This window comes from Bos taurus, chromosome 7 (genome assembly GCF_002263795.3).
Source record: "Bos taurus isolate L1 Dominette 01449 registration number 42190680 breed Hereford chromosome 7, ARS-UCD2.0, whole genome shotgun sequence".
In the NCBI taxonomy this organism is placed as follows: domain Eukaryota; kingdom Metazoa; phylum Chordata; class Mammalia; order Artiodactyla; family Bovidae; genus Bos; species Bos taurus.
Genome location: NC_037334.1, coordinates 21,846,884 through 21,873,390, shown reverse-complemented (window position 1 = coordinate 21,873,390; position 26,507 = coordinate 21,846,884). Strand labels below are relative to the sequence as shown.

Sequence of the window (26,507 nt, the reverse complement as noted above, 5' to 3'; positions counted from 1 at the left end):
GCCGCTTTCAAGACCTGGCACGCAAAGGCCTCAGATTGTAAACCTGCGCGCGCACCTAGCTTCCGGCTTCCCGGCGTGCCCCGCGCCTGCGGCGTAAACGCGCGCCGGCGCAGCAACCCACCTGACCCGCGGCGTAGCCAAGGCGGGAGTCTGTGAGTGCCTCGGTCTCGGGCTCTCTGGGCCTGGGGTGCTGCCCGCGTGTGTCGTGAGCAGCCCCGGGCTGGCCCCCACCCCCGCTCTCGTCCTGCAGCAGGGAAGAAAGCCACTGTGGGAGGGACGGTCCCACCTCGAGCCTTCCAAGACGCTGGAGCCCTTACGACCCGTTCTTGCTGTGCTCCGGCCTCGCTGCTAAACTTTGGTGGGCCCCGGGATCTAGACCCCAGCTGTTGAGAAACGAAACGTTTGCAAACATGTCCCGGATCGAAAAGATGAGCATTCAGGGCGTGCGGAGTTTTGGAATAGAGGATAAAGATAAACAAATTATCACTTTCTTCAGTCCCCTTACAATTTTGGTTGGACCCAATGGGGCGGGGAAAACGGTAAGTCCTCTAAGGAGCCGCCTTCAGTTTATGGGTCGCCACGTGTTACAAATCTGGAGTAGAATATCTGCAGAGTTCGGAACTCTAGGGTGAGAGGAGTCAATATGACTCAGCTCCTGGGGCCCCAGGGTACACCTGGGTCGTCAGCTGACTTCCGTGCCCGGGAGCATGGCTTGGTGTGGCCTTCAGGTGTCTGTCACCTGAGGCGCCGACCAGACTTTTGTCCACTGCTGTCCAGTGGACAAGGTTTTCTTGAGAATCCCGAGAGGCCGGGAGCTAACTGCGTGAGCTTACGGAGCTCACAGCCCCACAGGAACTTTTTTTTTTGTCTATATTCATGTTTTCTTAATTCTCTTTATTCTCATGGCATAGCATTCATTTCCTGGTAGTTGTCCCCGTTGGGGATTTTGTTGTTGTTGTTGTTATAAAATATAAATATAAATGTATGACTTTAAGAAAACCGACTATCCCTACTAAGCATAATGACTAGGTAAATAACAGTTTTAAAATGAAACATCCATTGGGGCTTGGTTAAATTGGGAAACCATTTTATTGTTGGGATGCTCTTACCTAGTTCAAATAAAGGTTAGAGCACAGCACATATACTGTGACTTTTTAAAACCCTGGAAATACTTAGAAATTTGAGTTGAGCCCTGGAATGGTATGCAATTATGAAAGAAGTGTAGCCAAGAAGCTCTCTGGTCTGAAAGGGTGGTTTGAGAAAAGCAAGGTGGTATCATTGTAACAGGGAGAAGAGGAAGTGGAAAGCATAGAGAAAGACAAGGTTTGGTGTTGAGTTAAATGCCAGACTTGTTTATTTATGTAGAAAGATTATTTACTGATGCTTTTTTATGTACCTAAGCACTATATTAAGTGGTACTGATGGAGAGGTTAGTATGTTTAGTGTTTATGAGCCCTAGCTGCTTGAATACAGGATTTTTTTTTTTTTTTTTTTTGCTTCTCCATTAATTGTGTGACTGGGCAAAAGTGACCTAAATGTTCTTTGCCTTAGTTTTCTCATTTATAAAATGGATGTTAAAAATAGTTTCTATGGCCTAGGGTTAATGTGAGAATTAAATGCTTAATGTATGTAAAAGTGGTTAGTACAGTACCTGTCACATAAGGTTGATACTAGCCACTTGTTTTGTTTCAACTTTAAAAAAAAATTCAGCTTTATTGGAGTATAATAGCATATACATTGTAGGCTATTTAAAGTATACATCATGGTGATTTGACAAACATGTGTTCCCCAAAAGGTTTCTCTTCTTCTAGTTAGTTAAAATATCTATCACCTTGAACCAGAAAGCTCAGCTTCTCTGTACAACGTTGCCAAATTAAATCCCGGAGACAGTTTTGGGTGAAGTAGAAAAGGGTAGCTTTATTGCTTTGCCACGGAAAGGGGGACACAGCGGGCTCATGCCCTCCAAACCATGTGTCCCCAACTGGGGAATATAGTGACAAGTTTTCTAGTAACAGCATGATTAGCTCCTGGCCGTTCTTCTGATGGTGAGGGAAGTAGGAGTCAACATCATCAACCCTCAGGTGTAATTACTCTGGGGTCTGCATGTCCTGGGCAGCATCCCACCTGGAGGGGTTTCGGTATTGCTGCTGCTGCTGCTTCTGCTAAGTCGCTTCAGTTGTGTCCGACTCTGTGCGACCCCATAGACGGTAGCCCACCAGGCTCCCCCATCCCTGGGATTCTCCAGGCAAGAACACTGGAGTGGGTTGCCATTTCTTTCTCCAATGCATGAAAGAAGTGAAAGTGAAGTCGCTCAGTCGTGTCCGACTCTTAGCGACCCCATGGACTGCAGCCCACCAGGCTCCTCCGTCCATGGGATTTTCCAGGCAAGAGTACTGGAGTGGGTTGCCAGGGCCTTCTCCGTCCGTATCTGCAGAGTAGCTCAAAGATATTGTGATAGTGTGTGTATCTGTTGGTAGGGAAACAGGACCTTACCCCAAGGCTGCTCTTGACTGTCTCTCTCTGGTCTCATCCCCTCCCTCCCCTAAATAACTTTATTGCATGAATCTGCCCTTTGGAACTCAGGGAACGTCATGGAGGGTGAATGAAGGCTGCTTCCTATAATCAAAGAAATGGGGAACACAGAAAGTCCTTGTGCCCAGGAGCCCCACAGGGCCCTGCAGGGTATCAGCCTCACTTTTTATCCTTTTATGTGTGTGTGTGAGAATATTTAAGTTTCACTCTCAATAAATCTCATTTATACAATATAGTATAATCAGCTATGGTGAGCTGTTTAAGCCAATGTTATTAAAAACAGTTTAATAAGAAATAGAAAATTTTCCTCCCAAAATAATAATTATTTTTTATTTCAGTATACCTTCTTAATTATATAGCTTTTCTATATTTATATGTCAGGTTTTATAACATCAAAATTTACCTAATCATGTATTTTATAGTCTTTTTTATAAACATTTATAATGAATTAACATTTTATGGTTAAATTCTGCAGTTTTCTAATAAGTAAATAATATAATTTTCTATTTCTTTAGACCATCATTGAATGTCTAAAATATATTTGTACTGGAGATTTTCCTCCTGGAACCAAAGGAAATACATTTGTTCATGATCCCAAGGTAATGATGCCAGTGAAATTTTTTTTTTTCTTTTGTTTTTTAATTTTATTGAAGTATAGTTGATTTGATTGTGTTAATATGTGTTAATTTCTGCATAGCAAAATGATTCAGTTATATACTTTTTCATATTCTTTTCCATCATGGTTTATTACAGGATATTGAATATAGCTTCCTGTGCTATAGAGTTGGACCCTGTTGTGTATCCATGCTAAATATAATAGTTTGCATCTGCTGACTCCAAACTCCCAGTCCACCCCTCCTCCTCCCCTCGTCTCCTTGACAACCACAAGTCTGTTCTCTGTGAGTCTGTTTCTGTTTTGTATGTGCGTGCTCAGTTATGTCCAACTCTGCAACCCCATGGACTGCAGCTTACCAGGCTCCTCTGTCCATGGGATTTTCCAGGCAAAAATACTGGGGTGGGTTGCTATTTCCTACTCCAGAAACATTTTTTTAATACAATTTTTATAATGATAAAAGTGATAGCTCATTGTAGAAAACTTGGCAGTGGAACAATATGAGATATGAAAGTCACTCATGTACAGTCAGTGAGTGATAGCCATTGTTGACATTTTCATGTGTTTCTTCTCCTTTACGTACTGTCTTAAGTAGCTGAAGTCATACTCTTAATTTTGTATTCTTAGCTTTTTTTCCATCTAACATTATCATCTAGTCCTGTGTTATTAAAAACTATATTAAATTCTTAGTCTGGGTGTTTGGTACATGGGTACTTTTTATTTTATTAATTTACTTACTTTAATTGGAGGCTAATTGCTTTACAATATTATAGTGGTTTTTGCCATACATTGACATGAGTCAGCCACGGCTGCACATGTGTTCCCCATCCAGAACCCCTCGCCCACCTCCCTCCCGATTCCATCCCCCAGAGTCATCCTAGTGAACCAGCCCTGAGCACCCTGTCTTATGCATTGAACCTGCACTGGCGATCTGCTTCACGTTTCAACACTACTCCCTCAAATCATCCCACCCTCGCCTTCTCCCTCAGAGTCCAAAAGATTGTTCTTCACATCTGTGTCTCTCATCTTGTGTTTCTCTTGCATATAGGGTCATCGTTACCATCTTTCTAAATTCCATGTGTATGGGTTAGTATACTATATTGGTGTTTTTCTTTCTGACTTACTTCACTCTGTATAATAGGTTCCAGTTTCATCCACCTCATTAGAACTGATTCAAATGCATTCTTTTTAATGGCTGAGTAATACTCTATTGTATATATGTACATAGGTGCTTTTTAAATCTTTGTACTTCTTTGTCTGAAATATTTTCTACTTAAAACACCTTTTATGAACATTTTTAATGATTGCATCATTTTCTTATATTTAGCCTTGCTTTTAGTTTTTCATTAAAATGTACCATGATGAAAGTCTGTGTATGAATCTTTGAATTATGGTGTTTTAACTATTAGTGTGTGTTTAGGACATAGACTTTTCTATATACATTTTGGTTTATAGTTTTTCCTTTTTTTTATTGCAGTATAGTTGATTCACAATATTGCATTAGTTTCAGGTATACAGAAAAGTGATTCAGTGATATGCGTGTATTTTTTGATTATTTTCCATTATAGCTTGTTACAAGATATACAATATTGTTGCCTGTGTTAAATCACTCTTGCTTATCTTATATATATTACTATGTATCTACTAATCCCAAACTCCTGATTTATCTCTCTTCCCGAAGTAGGTTTTACTTTGGCGTATGTGTAGTGAGGTCCTGTGCCTCTCATTACCCCTGCTTCCCAAGAGTTTGTTGTGTATTTCTTCCAGGCTTTTTTGTATGTTTATGGAAAAAAAACCTCTGTATACAAATACACTCACATAAATATTTTAGTACATTAATAGAATTTTATTTTGACTATTGTACAAATCAAGTATTTATTTTGTGATATTTTTGTTGCTGTTTTTTTAGTTGCTAAGTCATGTCCAACTCTTGTGGCCCCATGAACTGTAGTCCTCCAGGCTCCTCTGTCCATGGTATTTCCCAGAAGAATACTGGCGTGGGTTGCCTTCTCCCAGGGATCTTCCCAACCCAGGAAACAAACCAGTGTCTCCTGCGTTGGCAGATGGATTCTTTACCACTTCGCCACCTGCAGATACGTTAAGAGATATATGCTTTTGTTTCATTATTTTTCGGAGAAGGCAATGGCACCCCACTCCAGTACTCTTGCCTGGAAAATGCAATGGACGGAGGAGCCTGATGGGCTGCAGTCCATGGGGTCGTGAAGAGTTGGACACGACTGGGCGACTTCACTTTCACTTTCATTATTTTTAATTACTTAATAGTATTCAATTGAGTTTATATTCTCTAGCTTATTTAACTGATGCACTGTTGATAGTCTTTTAAATTGTTTCCACTTTTATATGGCTAAAGATAACTGATTATGAAAGTGATCTCGGGCAATCTTGGCCTGCAGTGGCTTGAAGCAGGATTTTGGCTCCCTGGCCAGAGACTGAAGTCAGGCTGCAATAGAGCACCGAATCCTAGACTCTAGACCATCAGGGCCAGTGGTCACTGACAAGGCCCTAGCCCATTGTTTTGTAGAAATTAATTTCCACAGAGACAGAAAGTCATGAAACATGTGAAGTGTTTATTTGAAAGAAAAAGAATATGTATGAATAGACTCACATGAGCAGCCTCAGAGAATCATGCCCTGGAGGTAGTTTGAATCACTTATATGGGACATTCCTTCCAGGTTTTCTCTGGCCAGTCATATTACTTTGCCTGGTTCTGAGCCTGTATTTGATTTAACTCAAGGTCCTCCCCTGTGTGAGCGCACATTTTTCAGCCAAGGTGGATTCTAGTGAAGAGGCCTATGGGCAGGTTGACATCATCTACCATGGGGTGGTTCCCCCATTTTTTTGGCCCCTTAGGAGCCTTTCTGTGCATGTGTTGTTGGGAATGTCTCCTTGACCTCAAGAATGAGAAATATGTGGTCTCTATCTGGGCAGGGCTCAGGTCCTCCTCACTTCTGCTGTTATTTTCGTCTTGGAGTATCTGTCCACAGGGGCAAACTCCAGCTGCTCAGGCCAGGGCACATCTATCTCCTGTCTCAAATCCCCCCTGAGAGATGTGAACCCCAAGAAATCTTTATTGGGAGGATAAAGGGTGAAGGTCTGTCTTTTGGGCTGGCATGGGGCTTGTAAGCCTAACAAGTTGGGGTCACAGAGCTCTCACCCTGTCTCAATAAAGGGCCCAGGATGACCTCTGTTGTTACACCAGCAGGATCTGTTCTGAGGAGTGGCTGGCATCTCCGCATCGCCATTGTCTTGATATGAAACAACTGTAATCTGGAAGAGACAAACTTAACAAGTAGATTAAAAAGGCAGGGGCCAAAAACCAATAAATGAACTATTATAACCAGGGCCCAAGCAGGAGTAAGAACCAGGTTATATATGGTAGCAATTTTGATCCTGGTCCATATAGAGTCATTACTGGGGTTACCCTGTCAGAAGGGATGGAGCCATTTGGCATGATCTTACATATTTTTGATGTCTGCTTCTATTAGCCCAGTGTGATTTGATGTGGGTGTTATAGACTCGGTTGGACAACCTGACATTAATAGACAAAACAGATCTCATTTCTTCTCAGGAAAATAAGCCTAAACCCAGTTTGGACCTAGTGCTTTGGGGAGACTTGTAACCAGGTAGCCAGTTGTCTAGTTTAATCTAACTAGGTTTTAACCTTTGATGTGGTATTAACACATAAATAATATAAGCTGTTGATCATCATACATGTCTCTTCTTTTTGTTATCTTGTAAAGCAATTTTAATATCTAAAAATGTAATAGTTATAAGAGGAGACTTTTAAAAAGTAAGGTTGTAGTTGCCAGCTGTTAGCAGACACTGTTTTGAGAATGGCTGGTGGCATCTCAAGACTGATACCGCTCAGAAAACTTAAGTTCTCAACAATATAAGGACTTGTCTGAAATCACACCCAGTACTAAGTGTCACTTAGTATTGCCTTGGATGTCTAAAGCATAGTTACTCCATTTTGACTTTTAATTGTGGTTTTCTCCGTAATAGTCAAAGCACATGGTGCCATTAATGATGTTAGTACCTCTCTAGGTATGAGAAGATGCAAGAATTTGGGCTCATAAAATCTCCTGAAAATATCTATCTGAAGGCCTGTTTTGTCAGTTTTTCCCAGAGCACAGAGTGAGTGCCTCATTACTGATCTCCACCCTGAACCTCTTTTAGGGAGTGTTAAAGGTCAGCAGCTGCAGCGGCTCATGATTTAATCCTTGCCACCAACCTACAGCGGTAGGTGGCAAGTGCCAGTCTCCAGTTGTCAGGGCCCCTTTATGGTCATAAATTTTATGGTCATAAAAAGGGCCCTTTCATAACCATTTCATCCCATGGTGCTTGGAATGCTCATTCCTGGGTCTGGTGAAATTTTGTTGCTAGGCTGCTCAGTGAGCTATTATTGGACTAGGCCTTACTAACAGTAGCCATAAATTTCTATACCACCTGTATTAATTACTAGGTTCTTACGGTCTAGGAAAAAATTCCCTCTTGTAGCTTCTTCTCATAAGAGTACCACTGTTATAGTCATTGACCTCATATAGAACTATATATTTTTGTTGGAGACTCAGTCACACAATGGTAAATGCAAGAAATGACAATCTTATAAAACAGGCAATGTAAAAAAATAATATAGCTAACAATATTATTACAGTCATAAGTAAGAACTTAAGAATTTGTATTAGGTACAACCCAGTATATCCCAGATTGTCTGACTTTGTTTTGTGCCAATCCTTATCTTTAAGGGAAATTATCCACAAGGCACTCAGCTTGGTTTCCTAGTGGTGGTGTTCAGTTGCTCAGTCGTGTCCGACTCTTTGCGACCCCATGAACTGCAGCATGCCAGGCTTCCCTGTCCTTCACCATCTCCCAGAGCTTGCTCAAACTCATGTCCATTGAGTCGGTGATGCCATCCAACCATCTTATCCTCTGTCGTCCCCTTCTCCTGCCTTCAGTCTTTCCCAGCATCAGGGTCTTTTCCAGTGAGTCAGTTCTTCGCATCAGGTGGCCAAAGTATTGGAGCTTCAGCATCAGTCCTTCCAATGAATATTCAGGACTAATTTCCTTTAGGATTGACTGGTTTGATCTCCTTGCAGTCCAAGGGACTCTCAAGAGTCTTCTCTAACACCACAGTTCAGAAGCATCAGTTCAGCACTTAGCTTTCTTTATGGTCCAACTCTCACATCCATACATGACTACTGGAAAAACCATAACTTTGACTATACAGACCTTTGTTGGCAAAGTAATGTCTCTGCTTTTTAATATGCTGAGTTTGTCATAGCTTTTCTTCCAAGGAGTAAGCATATTTCACGGCTGCAGTCACCATCTGCAGTGATTTTGGAGCCCAGGAAAATGAAGTCTGTCACTGTTTCCGTTGTTTCCCCATCTGTTTGCCATGAAGTGATGGGGCCAGATGCCATGATCTTAGTTTTTTGAATGCTGAGTTTTAAACCAGCTTTTTCACTCTCCTCTTCCGCTTTCATCAAGAGGTTCTTTAGTTCCTCTTTGCTTTCTGCCATAAGGGTAGTATCATCTGCATATCTGAGGTTATTGATATTTCTCCTGGCAATCTTGATACCAGCTTGTGTTTCATCCAGGCCTGCATTTCACATGATATACTCTGCATATAAGTTAAATAAGCAGGGTGACAATATACAGCCTTGAACTACTCTTTTCCAAGTTTTGAACCAGTTCATTGTTCCATGTCTGGTTCTAACTGTTGTTTCTTGACCTGCATACAGGTCTCTCAGGAGAGGTGATCTGGTATTCCCATTTCTTTAAGGAATTTTCCAGTTTGTTGTGATCCACACAAAGGCTTTAGTGTAGTCAGTGAAGCAGGAGTAGATGTTTTTCTGGAATTCTCTTGCTTTTTCTATGATCCAGCTGATTTGGCAGTTTGTCTCTGGTTCTTCTGCATTTTCTAAATCCAGCTTGAACATCTGGAAGTTCTTGGTTCATATACTGTTGGAAGCCTATCTTGGAGAATCTTGAGCATTACTTTGCTAGCGTGTGAAATGAGTGCAGTTGTGCCGCGTGTTGAACATTCTTTGGCATTGCCCTTCTTTGGGATTGGAATGAAAACTGACCTTTTCCAGTCCTGTGGCCACTGCTGAGTTTTCCAAATTTGCTGGCATATTGAATGCAACACTTTAACAGCATCATCTTTTAGAATCTGAAGTAGCTCAGCTGGAGTTCCATCACCTCCACTAGCTTTGTTTGTAGTGATGCTTCCTACAGCCCACTTGACTTTGCACTCCAGGATGTCTGGCTCTAGGTGAATGAGCACACCATCGTGGTTATCCAGGTCATTAAGATCTTTTCTGTATACTACTTTTGTGTACTCCTAGTGTTACTAATTATCCTTAGTATGATTTAATTGTTCCCAACAAAGGAATTAATTTTTCTTTAGAAATAGTAAATCATTTACTACATTTACTGAGCCTTTTCTACAATGACTATTTCACACCTTCTCTTAAACTTAAAATGTACTCTGTTCAATTGATGGATGATCTTGCCTTGTGTTTTCTTGAGAAAGTAGAAGGAATCAGATGGAAAGTCCTCATTTCCAATAATTAAATCTACCAAACTACCCTGCATATATATCTGTAGTGTTTTCACCTTTGTGATAGGGGTACATTGTTTATCATTTGTTTTAAGGTCAATTAAGTCCTCTTGGAACCTAGATCCAATATCAGTCACTTTTGTCAAGTCAGGCATTTTGCCTTTCAGCTGTCTTTGCTCCTGCATTCAGTTTCTCCCTCTTTAGGGTATCATTTACGTCAGCAGATAAACATGGTCAGGTTGCACCAGTCTACAAACAAACTCTCCCTTTACTCCAGTTCAGCCTCTGGCTACTACTCTTTGTTCTGTTTATACCAAAATTCTTAAGAGTTATGTGTACTCATTGTTTTCACTTTATTGCTTCCCCTTTTCTCCCCAGCCTACTCTGTTTAGATTTTCTTTTTTTCCCCCTCACTAAAACTGCTCTTGTAAGGTCACCAGTAATCTCCATATTGCCAGATAACTTTAAAAAAAAATTTTGTTTAGCTGTGCCAAATCTTTGTGGTGGCACGTGGGGGTCTTTGATCTTGTGGCATGTGGGATCTTCTCTTTTTTCAGTTGTGACATGCAGAATCTTTGTCTTTGTATCTTGTGGCATGTGGGTTCTAGTTTCCCGGCCAGGGTCTCCTGTGTTGGGAGCACAGAGTCTTAGTCACCGGACCACCAGGAAAGTTTCAAAACGGTTATTTTCTAGTTCTCAATACTTTCTCTGCAGATTTGATGTATTAATAATTGGTTTTCCTCTTTTTTTTTTAAAACATTGCTCTCTTGGCTTTCATGACACCATAATCTCATACCTCTTTTTTGATGGGCCATCCTTTAATCTCCTTTAATGAGTCTACTTTTGCCTGACTCTTCTTGGATGATATTCATTCTCACAGCTTTAAGTATTGGTTATGTTGCAGGAAGAGGGACCTCTTTCAGGGCCCAAGAGTGGGCTCTTGTCTAACACTCAGAAACGAATTGTCTGAGGAGACATGTGCTGAAAAAGCAAGTAACTTCATTGGGAAGGGGTACTCGGGCAAAGAGCAGCAGAGTAAGGGAACTCAGGAGAACTGCTCTGTCGTGTGACTCGTGGTCTCGGTTTTATGCTAATAGGGTTACTTTCCAGGTTATCTCTGGCCAATCATTCTGACTCAGGGTCCTTCCTGGTGCTGTTCTCATTGCTCGTCCAGGATAGATTCCAGTGAGAAGGATTCTGGGAGATTGGTAGGACACATGGATTAATGTCTCCTGTCTCCTTTTGATGTTTCGCAAATTCTTCCGGTTGGTGGTAGCTTGTTAGTTCCACATTCTTTACCAAGAACTCCTGTTGTAAGATAACCCGTGCAGATGGTTACTATAGGGCCTGGCCTTGACAGGCAGTTTGGGTCAGTGGTTCCCTGTACAGTTACATGCTGATGAATTCCCAAATATTGTATTTAGTCCTAACTTCTTTCCTAAACTATAGACATATATGTCCAGCTGTTTAAGTATTTAATGGGGATCTCCAATATAACATACTGAAAATAGAACTCTTGGTTCCCTGTTCCCCCATTCCTCTCACATTCTCAAGCCTGTTACTACCTCAGCATCAGCACCCTGCAGTTTAATAAATGATGTCATCTGCACCTTTGCTCATGCAGAAACCTGTTTGTCATTCTTTTAGTGATTCCTTTATCTCATCTTGTTTCTAATTCATAAGCAGTTCTTATGTACTCTTCTACAGTATGTCCAGAATATGTCCCTTCATTTCATCCCTACTGTTTTCCTGGTCCAAGCCACCACCTTCTTCCCTTTGAACTATTCTGATAGTCTGTAAACTTGTTTTCCTGACTCATTCTTTTCTTTTTCTGGCTGTGTCATGTGGGATCTTGGTTCCCCAACCAGGGATTGAACCTGTTCCTCCTGCAGTGGACATGTGAAGTCTTAACCACTGGACCACCAGGGAAGGCCCTCCTGCTTCATTATTGAAATTCTTTTCTATAGAAAAGAAGAATCTCTTTTCTAATAGCAACAAATTATCTCTAAATATTTATTCATTCATTTAACAGGGAGTGGGTCTTTTAAAGTCTGAGGAAAGAACACTCCCGTCAGTGTTAATACTAACTGCAGAGTCCGTGAGGTAGGATCATATTTGGTGTGTTCAAGGAATCACAAGGGGAGGAGCAAAATAATCAGGGGAAGACTAGTAGAAAATTAAGTTAGAATAGTTGAAGGGTCTAGATTCTGTAGGATTTGGGGTTCTAATTTAAATAGGAATCCATTAGAAGATTTAAGCAGGAAAAGGGCATAGTTTGTATTTTAAAGTGATCAGTCTAGCTGTGAGAGGACTGTCTATAAACGGCAAGGGTAGAAGGGTGAAGACTGATGAAGGGCATTTTGTGGTAATCCAGGTGAGGAATATTGGTGGCTTAATTAAGTGGTAATGGTAGGAAATATGACAAATGCTTGGATTTGGGATGTTTTAAAGGTAGAACCAGCCAATTAGCTATTGATTTGGGTAGTGGTGTATGAGAAAAATAGAAGCATCAAACAGAACTTAAAGTTTTTTGACTTTAGCAAGTAGATAAAATAGTAGTACTTAAAGTTTTTTGACTTTAGCAAATAGATAAAATAGTAGTAATGAGGAAAACTCTGGAAAAGGACGTTTGAGGGCCTCTGGTTTAAATGTATAAATTGGGATGGGAATTCCCAGGCAGTCCAGTGGTTAGGGCTTGGTGCTTTCATTGCCAGGGCCCACCACCCTGCTCCCTCCGCCCCGGGTTCAGTCCTTGGTCAGGGAATTAAGGTCCTGCAAACTGAGTGGTGCAGTTAAAAAAGAGGAAAAAAACAACCCACATGTAAATTGGGGTGTTTGTTATGTTTGTTAGATATCGAAAGGAGATGTCCGGTAGGTAAACAGAAGTATGTCTGAGGGGAGGTTTGAGTTAAAATTAGGAATCATTGATGCGTACACTTACATATGTATATAGGCTTCCCTGGTGGCTCAGAGGTTAAAGTGTCTGCCTCCAATGCGGGAGACCTGGGTTTGATCCCTGGGTCGGAAGACCCCCTGGAGGAGGAAATGGCAACATATGTATATAGTCAGTCTTAAAGCCTGATGGGATCTCCTAGGAAGTGAATATAGAGAAAACCCTAGCCTAAAGCATATTAGCATTTAGAAATAAGAAAGAGGAGGAGCCAGTGAAAGATGCTAAAAAAAAACCAAAACAACTAGTTAAGTAAGGAAAATAGAGAATGGTGTCTTAGAAGACAAAAGAATAGTGTCACAAGAAAGAGGAGTCATCAGCTGTGTCAGGTATGTGGATAGCTCAATCAAGAAGCAGATTTGACTATGTGAAGGTCATTGGTGGTCTTGATAAAACCAATTTTAGTAATCTGAGAAAACAGGAGGTAAGGAAGTAAAACGGGTAGAATTGTTTTATGAGTTTTGCTATAAGTGGAAAGAGATGGGGCAATAACTGAAAAGGTTTGCAGGATCAAGAAGAGTTTTTTTGGCTTTTGTTCCTGTTTTTTCTACATATGTGTGTATTTTCTGGATGTTTCCATGTTGATTGATGCTCTGGTATCTCTGCCAGTCTCATCTATCACCCACCCCCTTTCCAATTGCTTTCATCTTTTTAGAGCTGTTTTTCTCAGGTATCTGCTTATGTCCTGTCTGTGGTTCTTCTGGCTATGGTGGTTTAGCTCTCTTCACTTATTACCCGCTTTTCGGCTGCTCTCATTTTCCAGTTCTGAGCTCCCACCCACACTTGTTCATCAACTCTTCTCTCCTGAGTCACTCACACCTCCTACTGTGGGTGGAGCCATTCCCCTCACCTGAATTGCCCACATCCCCTCGGTTTTCCCAATATGCTATGTTCTTCTCAACATTTCAGTTTCTCTCCCCCTCTTATATCTTCAACTTCTCTTGTCTTTCTATTTCCCTGTTTTAATTTGACCCTGCACCTAATATTGTTTATCTTAAACAAATGCCTGGGTTCTTCTGGTTTTTCTCAGTAATTTTTCTTACCTGTGTTCAGTTGTTTCTATCTTTTTAGGTACTTTGATTTCCATGCTGCTCTATTTGCCTAACTTCACACCTTTCTCCTCTACTTCTTTCAAACTTTCAGCTACGTAAGTACATCTATTCTTCTTCTACCTAATTTGCATTTCTTCAGTTGACCTGGACCCTCAGAAGCTCATTTCTCTGTTGTCTGCATCTCATCAAGTTTGTTTTGCTTCTGGCTGATACTGTAAATTTTCTGGATGCTTGTTTCCTCAGCAGTTTCTTTATCCCATTTTGCGGTCATATATTGCGTTCCTAAAAGTGGGAGATACTAGAACATTTATAAATTGATAGGAATGACACTGGATAGAGGGGGAAATTGATCTAAGGGAGGGGACAATTATAGAGCAAAATCCTTGCGTAGGCAAGAAGAGATAAGATCCATTGCTCAACTGAAGGAGTTAACGAGAGTACACAATGTTTATCCATTGTAAAAGGATGGCAGGCAGAGTACATATGGTAAATTTAGTAGTGAGAGAATGAACCAATTCTCTTTTGATTGTTTCTATAGTCTCAGTGGAAAAAAGAAGTGAAATCATTAGCTGAGAGTGGGAGAAGGGGATGATTGAAGCTAGTAAAATTAAAAGGTAGTCTTTATTTCAGAGTAATTTGATTAGGGAAGTGTTAAAGCGTTATGTGACGGTGTCAAGGGGTCACTTGAGGTTTGTGGGTGAAAATTTATAGGGAGAGCAACCATTATGTTTGTGTGTTTTCAGTTTTCTTCAGCTGCTCAGTGGCAGACACTGAGTGAGTTGGAAAGTTGGATTTAATCAAGGTTGAGGGTTTGCCTGGTAAATAAAATGAAGGGATTAAGAGGCAAGGAATTTACTATATTCTTTTTTTTTCCAACTATGTCCTCAATAGATTTACTTATTTGATCAATCCCCTTATATGTAATGAATCTCCTATTGGTGCACCAGAACTCAAACACTCCATACTGGACCAACTCTACCCGCCATGTCCAAACCCTCTTCATCCTGCTTGGGCTGTAACTCCTCACGCTGGACCCTCATGTGGATGTTTTCCCATTCCGCCTGGGCTCTGACTTTCCATGCTAGGCTACCTCCCATTTTCCACCCATGAACACCTTGCTTACCTTTCTCAGCCACAAATACTCTTTACCTCGAGGCCTCTTGTAGGGTGGCTGTCTCTAATCTAGCATCTGAATTGTCCCCCCAGGCTCCCCCCTGCCCATGTGGATTCCCTCCTCAGTGTTGTCAGGCTCTGCATCCCCACAGTATGCCTTCCCCTAGAACAGACATCGTCCTTCTCCTGAGCTTGGTCATCCCTACTCACAGATGCCCTTTGAGCCTGCTTGAATTGACACCCTTGGACTTTGGAAACCCTGGGCCAAGCTGTCTGTCCATGTGTGTACCCTTGACAGCCTACTCAAGCTCATTCAGCCTGCTCCGTGCTGAGCTACCATGTCCCCCCACCCCAGCTAGCATGCACGTGTACCTTCTTCTGCCCCATCTAATGGTTTTACAACTAGATTGTTTGGAAAGAAAAGGGCTTATTATATTTTTTTGTTTTGGATAGAAATTCTTCTAAAGTGTAATATATGTTTCTCCGCCTTAATAAATTACTTAGTTTTACTGAGGAAGAGCCACCAGGGAAGCCCCTACTTTTTGAAGAGCATCAACAACAGCATTGTGCTTGAAATGCTACAAAGTACGCCTTCTTGACAGGTAGATGCCAGGAGAAAAAATATGTATTTGGCTAACCAGGCTATTTGTAACTAACCAGGCATATTGTAAACAATTTAACTCATTTTCTGGTACGTAGATGTGAAAAATCCTTTAACTGCCATGGATTAAAATCTCAGTAGTTACTTTCCTTGGCTTCCCTCCTAACTCAGTCAAGAATCCGCCTGCAATGCAGGAGACCCAGGTTCGATCCCTGGGTCGGGAAGATCCCTGGTGAAGGAAATGGCAACCCACTCCCGTATTCTTGCCTAGAGAATCCCAGGGATAAAGAAGCCTGGCAGGTTATGGTCCGTGGGGTTGCAGAGTCGGACACAAGTCAGCGACTAAAATAGCTACTTTCCTTGGGATGAAATGATAGGATCAAGTCCCTGGGCAAAGCTGAATATTAATCTTTTGCCACCTCCTCACTAAGATGTCTGTATCTAAATTTCTCCTGGATTACTCTCAGCTCCTTATCTTGCCTCAGTCCAGTCTGTTTACCCTGAAGACAAAATGATTCTTCTAAAATGCATTATCTACTGCATGGTTTTCCTTTAAAAATCATAAAACTCTTTAATGATTTTCCATTGCTTTAAGTCCAAAACTCTTTTAACATGTTTCAGAAAGCTTTTAATTGGTGAAACTATCTTCTGTCTCTACGTTCCTTTTCCCTTCTTTCTGCAGAAAACTTTCTGAAATTACTTTAGCCATTCAGTGTCTCAGATCTTTTCATCTGCTTACTTCTGCTTATCTTTGTCAGGTTTCTATTTAAATATTCATTTCTTTTGGGAAACCTTCCCAGTACTCTCCTAGGTAAGTTAGATGCCTCTCCTCTGTGCTCCCAGAGCATCTTGTACTTCTCTCATGATGCTTAACATTCCTTTTTCTACCCTTTTGTTTAACCCCTCTGTCTTCCATGCACCAAAGGAAAAAGTGTCATTTTTGAACCAAGACAACACATGAAAGCTGCTGCTGCTGCTGCTAAGTCGCTTCAGTTGTGTCTGACTCTGTGCAACCACAAAGACAGCAGCCCACCAGGCTCCCCCGTCCCTGGGAGTCTCCAAGGAAGAACACCGGAGTGGGTTGCCATTTCCTTCTCCAATGCATGAAAGCTAATGAATGCCTAATAAATATTTGTTAAACAGTTGATGAATATGAAAGTTAAATTTATGCTAAAAAGTCATTAAAAGATCAACAAAAGTTACTTACAGTTTTTTTAAAAAGGCAAAACCTGGAGTTTGTGATTTTGGTTGCAACAGAATAATGAGTATCATACTTGTGCTCCCAAGATGAACAACTATAAAACTGGAAAAAATATTTGAATCAACTCTTTCAGGCATTGGACAATAGATGCTGGGTTGTGATATCTAAGAAAAGAAAAATATATGTGGTGACTACACATTTATTCTAGCTTTCTACCTAGGGACACTTTGCAAACTTCAGTGCATAGAATTAGAATCCAACAGAGAGCAGTAGTCACTCGGCAGATGGAACAAAGAAGTTTGGGTTTGCTGAGGTGGTTGTAAATTGTGAGGCAAGGTTCAGGGGTGGGATTGCTGTGTAGAGATGGGACCCCAGAAATCTTCATAAGGAACCCATGAGTCTTTTGCCAGATACTAAGCTGCATGTGCTTTAGAATGAGATTCAGTGAGGACTAGCAGAGAACAGCTACTGGGGTTGAGAAGTGGGATTGTAAACTGAATAGAGATTCTAGCTTTCCTTCCAAGGAGCAAGTATCTCAATTTTGTGGCTGCAGGCACCTTCCATAGTGATGTTGGAGCTCAAGAAAATAATAAAATCTGTCACTACTTGAAGTTTTCCCCGCTTCTGTTTGCCATGAAGTGATGGGACCAGAAGCCATGATCTTAGTTTTCTGGATGTTAAGTTTTAGGCCAGCTTTTTCACTCTCCTCTTTGACTTTCATCAAGAGGCTCTTTAGTTCTTCTTTGCTTTCTGCCATTAGAGTGTTATCCTGTGTGTATCTGAGATTATTGATATTTCTCCTGGCAATCTTGATTCCAGCTTGTAATTCATCCAGCCTGGCATTTTGCATGATGTGCTCTGCATATAAGTTAAATAAGCAGGGTGACAATATACAGCCTTGACAAAATGTTTTCCCAATTTTGAACCAGTCTGTTGTTCCATGTCTAGTTCTGACTGTTGCTTCCTGACCCACATAGGTTTCTAAGGAGGCAGGTAAGGTGGTCTGGTATTCCCATCTCTTTAAGGAATTTTCCACAGTTTGTTGTGATCCACACAAATACTTCAGCATAGTCAATGAAGCAGAAGTAAATGTTTTTCTGCATTCCCTTACAAAAAGACCCCAATAAAAAAAAAGGAATACCAGTAGGTTGTTTTTTTCCTAAAGTATAGTTGATTGACATTTTTGTGTTACTTTCAGGTGTACAATGTAGCGATTCAGTATTTTTGCAGATTATACTGCATTATTGGTTTTTACAAGAAAATGGGTATAATTCCTTGTGCATTCTTGTTGCTGTTTTGTATGTAGTATCTTGTATCTGTTAATCCTTTATCCAAATTTATTCCTTTCCCCTCCTCTTTGGTATCCACAAGTTTGTTTTCTATATATCTATTTATGTTTTGCAAATACATTCATTTGTATTATTTTTTAGAGGGAATAACTATTTTTAAATATAATAATACAGATAAATTAAACATAAAAGGATGGAAAATGTACTAAAATATGCCAGCTAATAAAGAGAAAACTGAATTGGCTATATTAACATCAGACAGTATACTTTAGAACTAGTAATGCTATTGGGGTAAGAAGTGATGTTTCATGATGATAGAAGAATCAGATCATCAAGAGGATGCAACAGCTCTAGATTTGATCATATTTACTATCATTATTCTGAATTCTTTTTCAGGTAGTTTGCCTGTTTCCTCTTCATTTATTTGGACTTCTGTGTTTCTAGTTTCTTCCTTCATTTGTGTAGTATTTCTCTGCCTTTTCATTATTATTATTATTTTTTTTAACTTATTGTGTTTGAGGTCTCCTTTTCCCAGGCTTCAAGGTTGAATTCTTTCTTTTGGTTTCTGCCTTCCTAAAGGTTGGACCAGTGGTTTGTGTAAGCTTCTTATGGAGTGAGATTTGTGCTGAGTTTTTGTTTGTTTGTTTGTTTTTCCTCTGATGGGCAAGGCTGAGTGAGGTGGTAATCCTGTCTGCTAATGATTGGATTTGTATTTTTGTTTTGTTTGCTGTTTAGATGAGGCATCCTGCACAGGGTGCTATTGGTGGTTGGATGATGCTGGGTCTTGTATTCTAGTGGTTTCCTTTATGTGAATTCTCACTATTTGGGCTTCCCTATAGCTCAGATGGTCGGAGAAGGCAATGGCACCCCACTCCAGTACTCTTGCCTGGAAAATCCCATGGATGGAGGAGCCTGGTGGGCTGCAGTCCATGGGGTTGCAAAGAGTCAGACACGACTGAGCAGCTTCACTTTCACTTTTCACTTTTCACTTTTATACATTGGAGAAGGAAATGGCAACCCACTCCAGTGTTCTTGCCTGGAGAATCCCAGGGACGGGGGAGCCTGGTGGGCTGCTGTCTATGGGGTCGCACAGAGTCAGACACGACTGAAGTGACTTAGCATAGCTCAGATGGTAAAGGATCTGCCTGTAGTGCAGGAGACCCAGGTTTGATTCCTGGGCCAGGAAGATCCCCTGGAGAAGGGAATGGCAACCCACTCTAGTACTCTTGCCTGGAGAATCCCATGGACAAAGGAGCCTGGCAGGCTACAGTCCATGGGGTCACAAAGGGTTGGACAGGACTGAGTGACTAACACTAACACTACTAGGATTAGTTCTCTGGTAGTCTAGGGTCTTGGAGGCAGTGCTCCCACTCCAAAGGCTCAGGGCTTGATCTCTGCCAATGTACAGCAGCACCATCCTCACCCACAGCTCGTGCTCACAACATCCACTCCTGCTCCTGGTGAGTCTGCAGTGAGTCTACAGGGCTCGGCTAGGGCACACATTATTTTTAGTCACTCTAAAACATTCACAAATATGCTGAACTGTAAAACAAGTGTAAATAAATTGCAAAGGATTGAAGTCATACAGAATATATTTTCTGACCATGCTAGAATTAGACTAGAAGTCAATAAGAAAAAATCTCCAGATACTTGAAAATTAGACAGTACATTTCTCAATAACCCATGGGTCAAAAAAGGAATCATGAAAGTAATTTGAAAAATACTTTAAATAAAATGAAAGCATACCATATAAATATTTGTGGACTGCAGGTAAGTAATGGTTAAAGATTTATAGGATAACATGTTTATATTAGAAAAGAAAAAATGCCTAGAATTAATGACTTGAGCTTTTATCTTAAGAAACTTGAAAGACAAGAGCTAATTAAACTCTAAGTAAAAGAGAGAAATTAAATAAAGATAAGAGCAAAAGAATACAGAGACAATAGAATCAGTGAAAGCAGAATGTGGTTCTTTTCTTTTTTTAATCAATAAAATGAATAAACCTCTAAGCAAAGTGATAAATAAGCCACAAATTACCAATATTAGGAATGAAAGAGACAACATCACTGTGAATCCTACAGACATTATATAGGTAATAAGGGAATATTGCTAGGAGGTTTATGCCAGTAAATTCAGCAACTTAGATGAAATGAACAAATTCTCTTAAGAACATAAACTACCAAAGTTTACTCAAAAAATATACCTACTGAAGAAACTGAAAATCCTTACACCAAGAGTTTCAGGTTCTGATAATTTTACTGGTGAATTGTAAAAAAACATTTTAGGAAGAAATAGTGTCAATTCCACACGAACTGTTTTCAGAAAAGAGGCAAAGGAAATATGTCCCAACTCATTTTATGAAGGTGATATTACTGTGTTACCAAAAACTAGACAAAGGCATTACAAGAAAACTACAGATGAGTAACTCTCACAAATGCAGAGATCCATAACAAAATAATAGCAAGTCAAATTTAGCATTGTATACATAAAGATCATACACTATGACAGAGGTCCAGAATTTAGTAGTAGGAGGAGAACATCCACAAAATCCTGATTGGGAGTCAGAGCCCAAGAGAACAATGTGTTAGTCCATAGTGATATTTTAAAAATGAAAATCAAGGTGGCATTTGCAGGGAGGGTGGGTGCGGGGCAGGGTGTGAAGGATAAATCCCTTCCTTATAGTAGAATCTTAATAAATACAGGAGGAATAATGGAATTAGAAAACTATTCTTTAAAAAAAAAAAAAAGAAAACTATTCTTTGATAGCTATCACAGTAATAATTCATACAAGAAACATTAATAGAGGTGCTAAAACTGATGAAGGAAAAGCTTGATGAGATATGAGACATTTACACAGTTTCAATGTATCTGTTTCCCAAATATTGACAGCAAAGCAAAAAATAATATGATGGAGAAGCCTGGCAGATACCACCTTTACCAGGAGATAGAAGGTAACATTCTCAGTAATGATACAAATTGAAATAGTGCCCATCTGATAAGATGCAATGTAAAGAATATATCATCACTTCTGTGATACTGCTGTAGAAAAGTGAAGTTGCTCAGTCGTGTCCGACTCTTTGTGACCCCAAGGATAGTAGCCCGCCAGGCTCCTCAGTCCATGGAATTTTCCAGGCAAGAGTACTGGAGTGGGTTGCCATTTCCTTCTTCAGGGGAACCCAGGTCTCCCACATTGTGGGCAGATGCTTTACCATCTGAGCCACCAGGGAAGCCCAGTATTGCTGTAAAGAGGCATAATCTGATTCTAGTCCTGAAGACATATTAGAAAAATATAAATTTGGGGACACATTCTATAAAATAATGTTCTGTAATTTTTAAAATTATCAGTCATGAAAGTCAGGGAAAATCTGAGGAACTGTTCCAGATTGAAAGAAACATGACAACAATGTGTAATTCTGAATAATGCATAATGTGTAATTCTGAACTGGATCCTGTTATTGTAAAGGACATATTGGGACAGTTGACAAAATTGAATGGGAACTGAGGACCATATGGTAGTAATATATCATTCTCAATTTCCTGATTTTTACAGTAAAAAATGCCCTTGTTTCGTAGAAAATACTGGTGTTTGGATGTCAGATCAGCAATTCATTCTCAGGTGGTTTGAGTGGAAAAGTCATGATGTATATTGTATTTCCATTTTTCTCTAAGCTTGTGATTGTTTTTTAAAATATTAAAAACAAACACTTGGTTCTTAAAAAGATAAAATTCATTTATTTTAAAAATAATGTCAGTAGATAATATAGTTCTGGTAAATTGAACTGTACTTTTCCTCATGCATGTATTTTTTTAATTCACTTAAAATTTATTTAAATTTATGTATGTGGTTCCACTGGGTCTTAGTTGTGGCATGTGGGATTTTTTGTTGTTGTTGTTGCAACACTCATATTCTTAGTTGTGGCGTGTGATCTAGTTCCCTGACCAGGGATCAAACCTGAGCTCTCCACATTGGGAGTACAGAGTTTTAGCCAGTGGACCACTAGAGAAGTCCCTTAATTTACTTTTAAAACATTTTAATTTCATATTGAGGTATAGTCGATTTCCAATGTTGTGTTAGTTTCAGGTGTACAGCAAAATCATTCTCTTATACAATACATACGCCTTTTTTTCCCCCCAGATTCTTTTTCCCCCACATTCTTTTTTTCCCCCAGATTATTTTCCCTGATTATTCCTAATCAGTATTACAGAATGTTGACTAGAGGCTCTTATGATATTACAGCAGGTCCTTGCTGATTGTGTATTTCGTATATGTGTGTGTGTTAGTTGTTCAGTCGTGTCCAACTCTTTGCAACCCCACGAACTGTAGCCTGCCAGGCTTCTCTGTCCATGGAATTCTCCAGGCAAGAATACTGGAGTGCATTGCCATTCCCTTCTCCAGGGATCCCGACCCAGAGATCAAACCCTGGTCTCCTGCGTTGCAGGCAGATTCTTTACCATTTGACCTACAGGGAAGTCCTGTATTTTATATATAGTGAGAGTGATAATGAAGTCACTCAGTCGTGTCCGACTCTTTGCAACCCCACGGACAGTAGCCAACCAAGGTCCTCCGTCCATGGGATTGTCCAGGCAGGAATACTGGAGTGGGTTGCCATTTCCTTCTCCAGGGGATCTTCCCGTCCCAGGGATTGAACCCGGGTCTCCTGCATTGTAGGCAGAGGCTTTACCATCTGAGCCACCAGGGAAGGCCTAATTTTATATATAGTAGTATGTTAATCTCAACCTCATAATTATCCTCCACCCCTAGCCTTTCCCTGTTGGTAACTATAAGTTTGTTTTCGAAGTCTGTGAATCTTTCTGTTTTATAAATAAGATTTTTTTAGATTTCATATATAAGTGATATCATATTCCTCTTTGTCTCAGTATGATAATCTCTGGGTCCATCCATGTTGCTCCAAATGGCATTATTTCATTCTTTTTTTTTAATGGCTGATTAATACTCCATTGTATATATTACCACATCTTCCTTATTAGTTCTTCTGTTGATGGACATTTAGGTTTCTTCCATGTCATGGCTATTATAAATAGTGCTACAGTGAACATTGGGGTGTATGTATCCTTTTGAATCATGGTTTTCTCTGGGTATATGTCCAGGAATGGGATTGCTGTATAATATGGTAGTTCTATTTTTAGTTTTTTAAGGAACTTCAGTACTGTTCTCCATAGTGGCTGTACTAATTTAAATTCCCACCAACAGTGTAGGAGTTTTCCCTTTCCTCTTCACCTTCTCCAGCATTTATTGGTTGTAGACTTTTTGATGATGTCCATTCTGACCAGTGTGAGGTGATACATCCTTGTAGTTTTGATTTGCATTCTCTAATAATTAGCAATGTTGAGCATCTTTCATGGGCCTATTGGCCATCTGTATGTCTTTTTTGGAGAAATGTCTGTTTAGGTCTTCTGCCCATTTTTTGATGGGGTTGTTTTTTCTGTTGTTGAGTTGTATGAGTTGTTTGTATATTTTGGAAATTAGCCCTTGATCACATTGTTTGCAGATATTTTCTCCTATAGGTTGTCTTTTCATTTTGTTTATGGTTTCTTTTGCTATGCAAAAGCTTGTAAGTTTGACTAGGTCCCATTTGTTTATTTTTGCTTTTATTTCTATTGCCTTGGGAAACTGACCTAAGAAAACATTGGTATGATTTATGTCAGAGAATGTTTCTGCTAATGCTCTCTTCTAGAAGTCTTATGGTGTCATGTTTTATACTTAAGTCTTTAAGCCATTTTGAGTTTATTTTTGTGTATAGTGAGAATGTGTGTTCTAAGTTCATTGCTTTACATGTGGCTCTCCAATTTTGCCCACACCACTTGCTGAAGAGATAGTTTTTTTCTTGTTGTAAATTCTTGTCTTGTCAATTAATTGACCATAGTTGTGTGGATTTTTCTGTGCTGTCTTATTCCATTCCATTGATCCATGTCTGGTTTTGTGCCAATACCACACTGTTTTGATTATTGTAGTTTTGTTAGTGTTGTCTGATATCTAGGAGGGTTATGCCTCCTGGTTTGTTCTTCAGGATTGCTTTGGTGATACTAGTCTTTAATGGTTCCATATGAATTTTAGAATAACTTACTCTAGTTCTATGAAAAATGTCATGGGTAATTTGATAGGGATTGCCTTAAATCTGTAGATTGCTTTGGGTAGTATGAACACTTTAATAATAATAGTTCTTCCAAGCCAAGAGCTTGGGATAGCTTTCCATTTCTCTGCATCATCTTAAGTTTTCTTTTTTTTTTCTTAATATATATATTTTATTGAAGTATAGTTGACTTAATGTTTCAGATGCACAGTAAGGTGATTCAGTTATACATATACACAAATACTAGTTTTGAAATTATTTTCCATTATAGGTTATTAAAAGATCTTGACTATAGTTCCCTGTGCTGTCTAGTAAACCTTTGTTGCTTGTTGCATATCTGTTTTTTTAAATTGGAAATCTAGCATTCTAATTTGTAAGTCAAACAAGTGGAATAAAAATATCATAAAAGTTTTAGGTAGAGAAACATTCATAAGTTTTCTAAAATATATCTAATATATATTATTTATACATATATATACAAAAGCTTTTCTACTATGCTTGATAAAGTTTTGAGAAAGAACATCCAAAAAAAAAAAAGATGGAGAAATTGGAAAACATAAACTAAATGAGATAGGAGCACTGACTATGTAATAGAAAAAGTGAAACTAGATAAAAGTAAAAGATCATCGTATAGTCCGGTTGTGTTTAAATATGGTTGCATATTAGAAATATATCTGGAGCTCTGGCCAAAAAACCCCCAATATCTGGGCATTTGTATTTTTCAAAAAATTCAAAGATAATTCTGATATGCATCTGGATTTTAAAAAGTGATTACAGATTTTTCTGTTAAATGGTAGTTTTGGTGATACTGAATTCTATTATTTTCCTGTTGACCAATCATGATGCAGTGGTATTAAGGGAGTAATAGTTACATGATCACAATAGTAAAAGATATTTATCAGTTTTCACAGTCAATAGCCAGACCAAAAAAAAAAGATAATTACAGTGGCAAGCCATAATGGAAACATGATTAACCTAGCAATATAAACTAGTCACGTACAATTTGAGGGGTCACGCAGAGTGGTGTGGTAAGTGGACGTGCACACATGCACGTGTTTCCACCTGCCCAGCCAGTCTGTGTCTTTTGGTTGGTGCATTTAATCCATTTACATTTAAGGTAATTATCAATATTATGATCCTTTTACCGTGTTCTTGGGCTTTTCTGGTGGCTCAGAGATTAAAGTGTCTGCCTGCAATGTGGAAGACCCAGGTTTGATCCCTGGGTCGGAAAGATCCCCTGGAGAAGGAAATGGCAGCCCACTCCAATACTCTTGCCTGGAGAATCCCATGGACGGAGGAGCCTGGTGGGCTGCAGTCCATGGGGTCGCAAAGAGTCGGACACGACTGCGTGACTTCACTTCACCATGTTCTTAATTGTTTTAGGTTTATTTTCTGTAGGTCTTTTCCTGCTCTTGTTTTCCTGCCTAGAGAAGCTCCTTTTAACTTTTGCTTGTCTGGAAAGATTCTGATTTCTCCATCAAATCTGAATGAGAATCTTGCTGGGTGGAGTATTCTTGGTTGTAGGTTCTTTTCTTTCATGCCATTCCCTTCTAGCTTGTAGAGTTTCAGTTGAGAGTTCCCTGATAGGAGTTCCCTTGTATGTTTTTTGCAGTTTTTTCCTTGTTGCTTTTAATATTTTATTTTTGTCTTTAATTTTTGTCAGTTTGATTACTATGTACCTTGGTGTGTTCCTCCTTGGGTCTATCCTGCCTGAGGCTTTGCTTCTGGGACTTGGATGACTATTTCCTTGAAGTTTTCAGCTGTTATCTCTTCAAATATTTTCTCAGGTCCTTTCTGTCTCTCTTCTTCTGGAACCTCTATAATGCAAATGTTGAGGCACTTAATGTTGTCCCATAGGTCTCTTAGGCTGACTTCATTTCTTTTCATTCTTTTTTCTATATTCTTTTCTGTGGCAGTGATTTCCACCATTCTGTCCTGTAGGTCATTTATCTGTTCTTCTGCCTCAGTTATTCTGCTATTGATTCCTTCTAGTATATTATTCATCTGTGTTTGTTCTTTAGTTCTTGTAAGTCATTGGTAAACATTTCTTGCATCTTCTCCATTGTTTTCCCAAGATCCTAGGTCATCTTTACTATCATTCTGAATTCTTTTTCTGGAGGGTTGCCTGTCTCCACTTCATTCAGGTGTTTATCTGGGATTTTATCTTGTCCCTTCATCTGGGACATAACTTTCTGCTTTTTCATCCTGATATAATTTTCTGTAATGTGGTTTTTGCTTTAGCTGCTGTGGGGTCTGTGCTTTTTCCTGCTTCTTCTGTCAGTTTTCCGATGGAGGAGGCTGAGAGGCTTGTTTAAGCTTGCTATGGGAGGGACTGGTGGTAGAAAAAACTGGGTCTTGCCCTGGTGGGCAGGGCCTTGCTCAGTAAAGCTTTAATCCAGTTATCTGCTGATTGGTGGGGTTGCAGTCAAAGGTCCCTCATAGTTGTTTGGCCTGAGGCTACTCAGCCCTGGGGTCTGTGGG

At 39.8% G+C, this 26,507-nt stretch overlaps 1 protein-coding gene across 4 annotated transcripts in view; it reads left to right on the top strand.

Moving 5' to 3' along the window:
• RAD50 (RAD50 double strand break repair protein) overlaps positions 1–26,507 on the top strand; it is a 252,253-nt gene that overhangs the window by 144,714 nt on the left and 81,032 nt on the right. For 3 of the 4 annotated variants that reach the window (XM_059888479.1, XM_059888481.1, XM_059888480.1), the window contains exon 4: positions 3,048–3,131. Coding sequence is in view for 1 of the 4 variants with exons in the window: in NM_001206868.1 (NP_001193797.1) it covers positions 411–539; positions 3,048–3,131 (213 nt within the window). In the remaining 3 variants the exon portion in view is untranslated. 4 annotated transcript variants of the gene reach the window in all.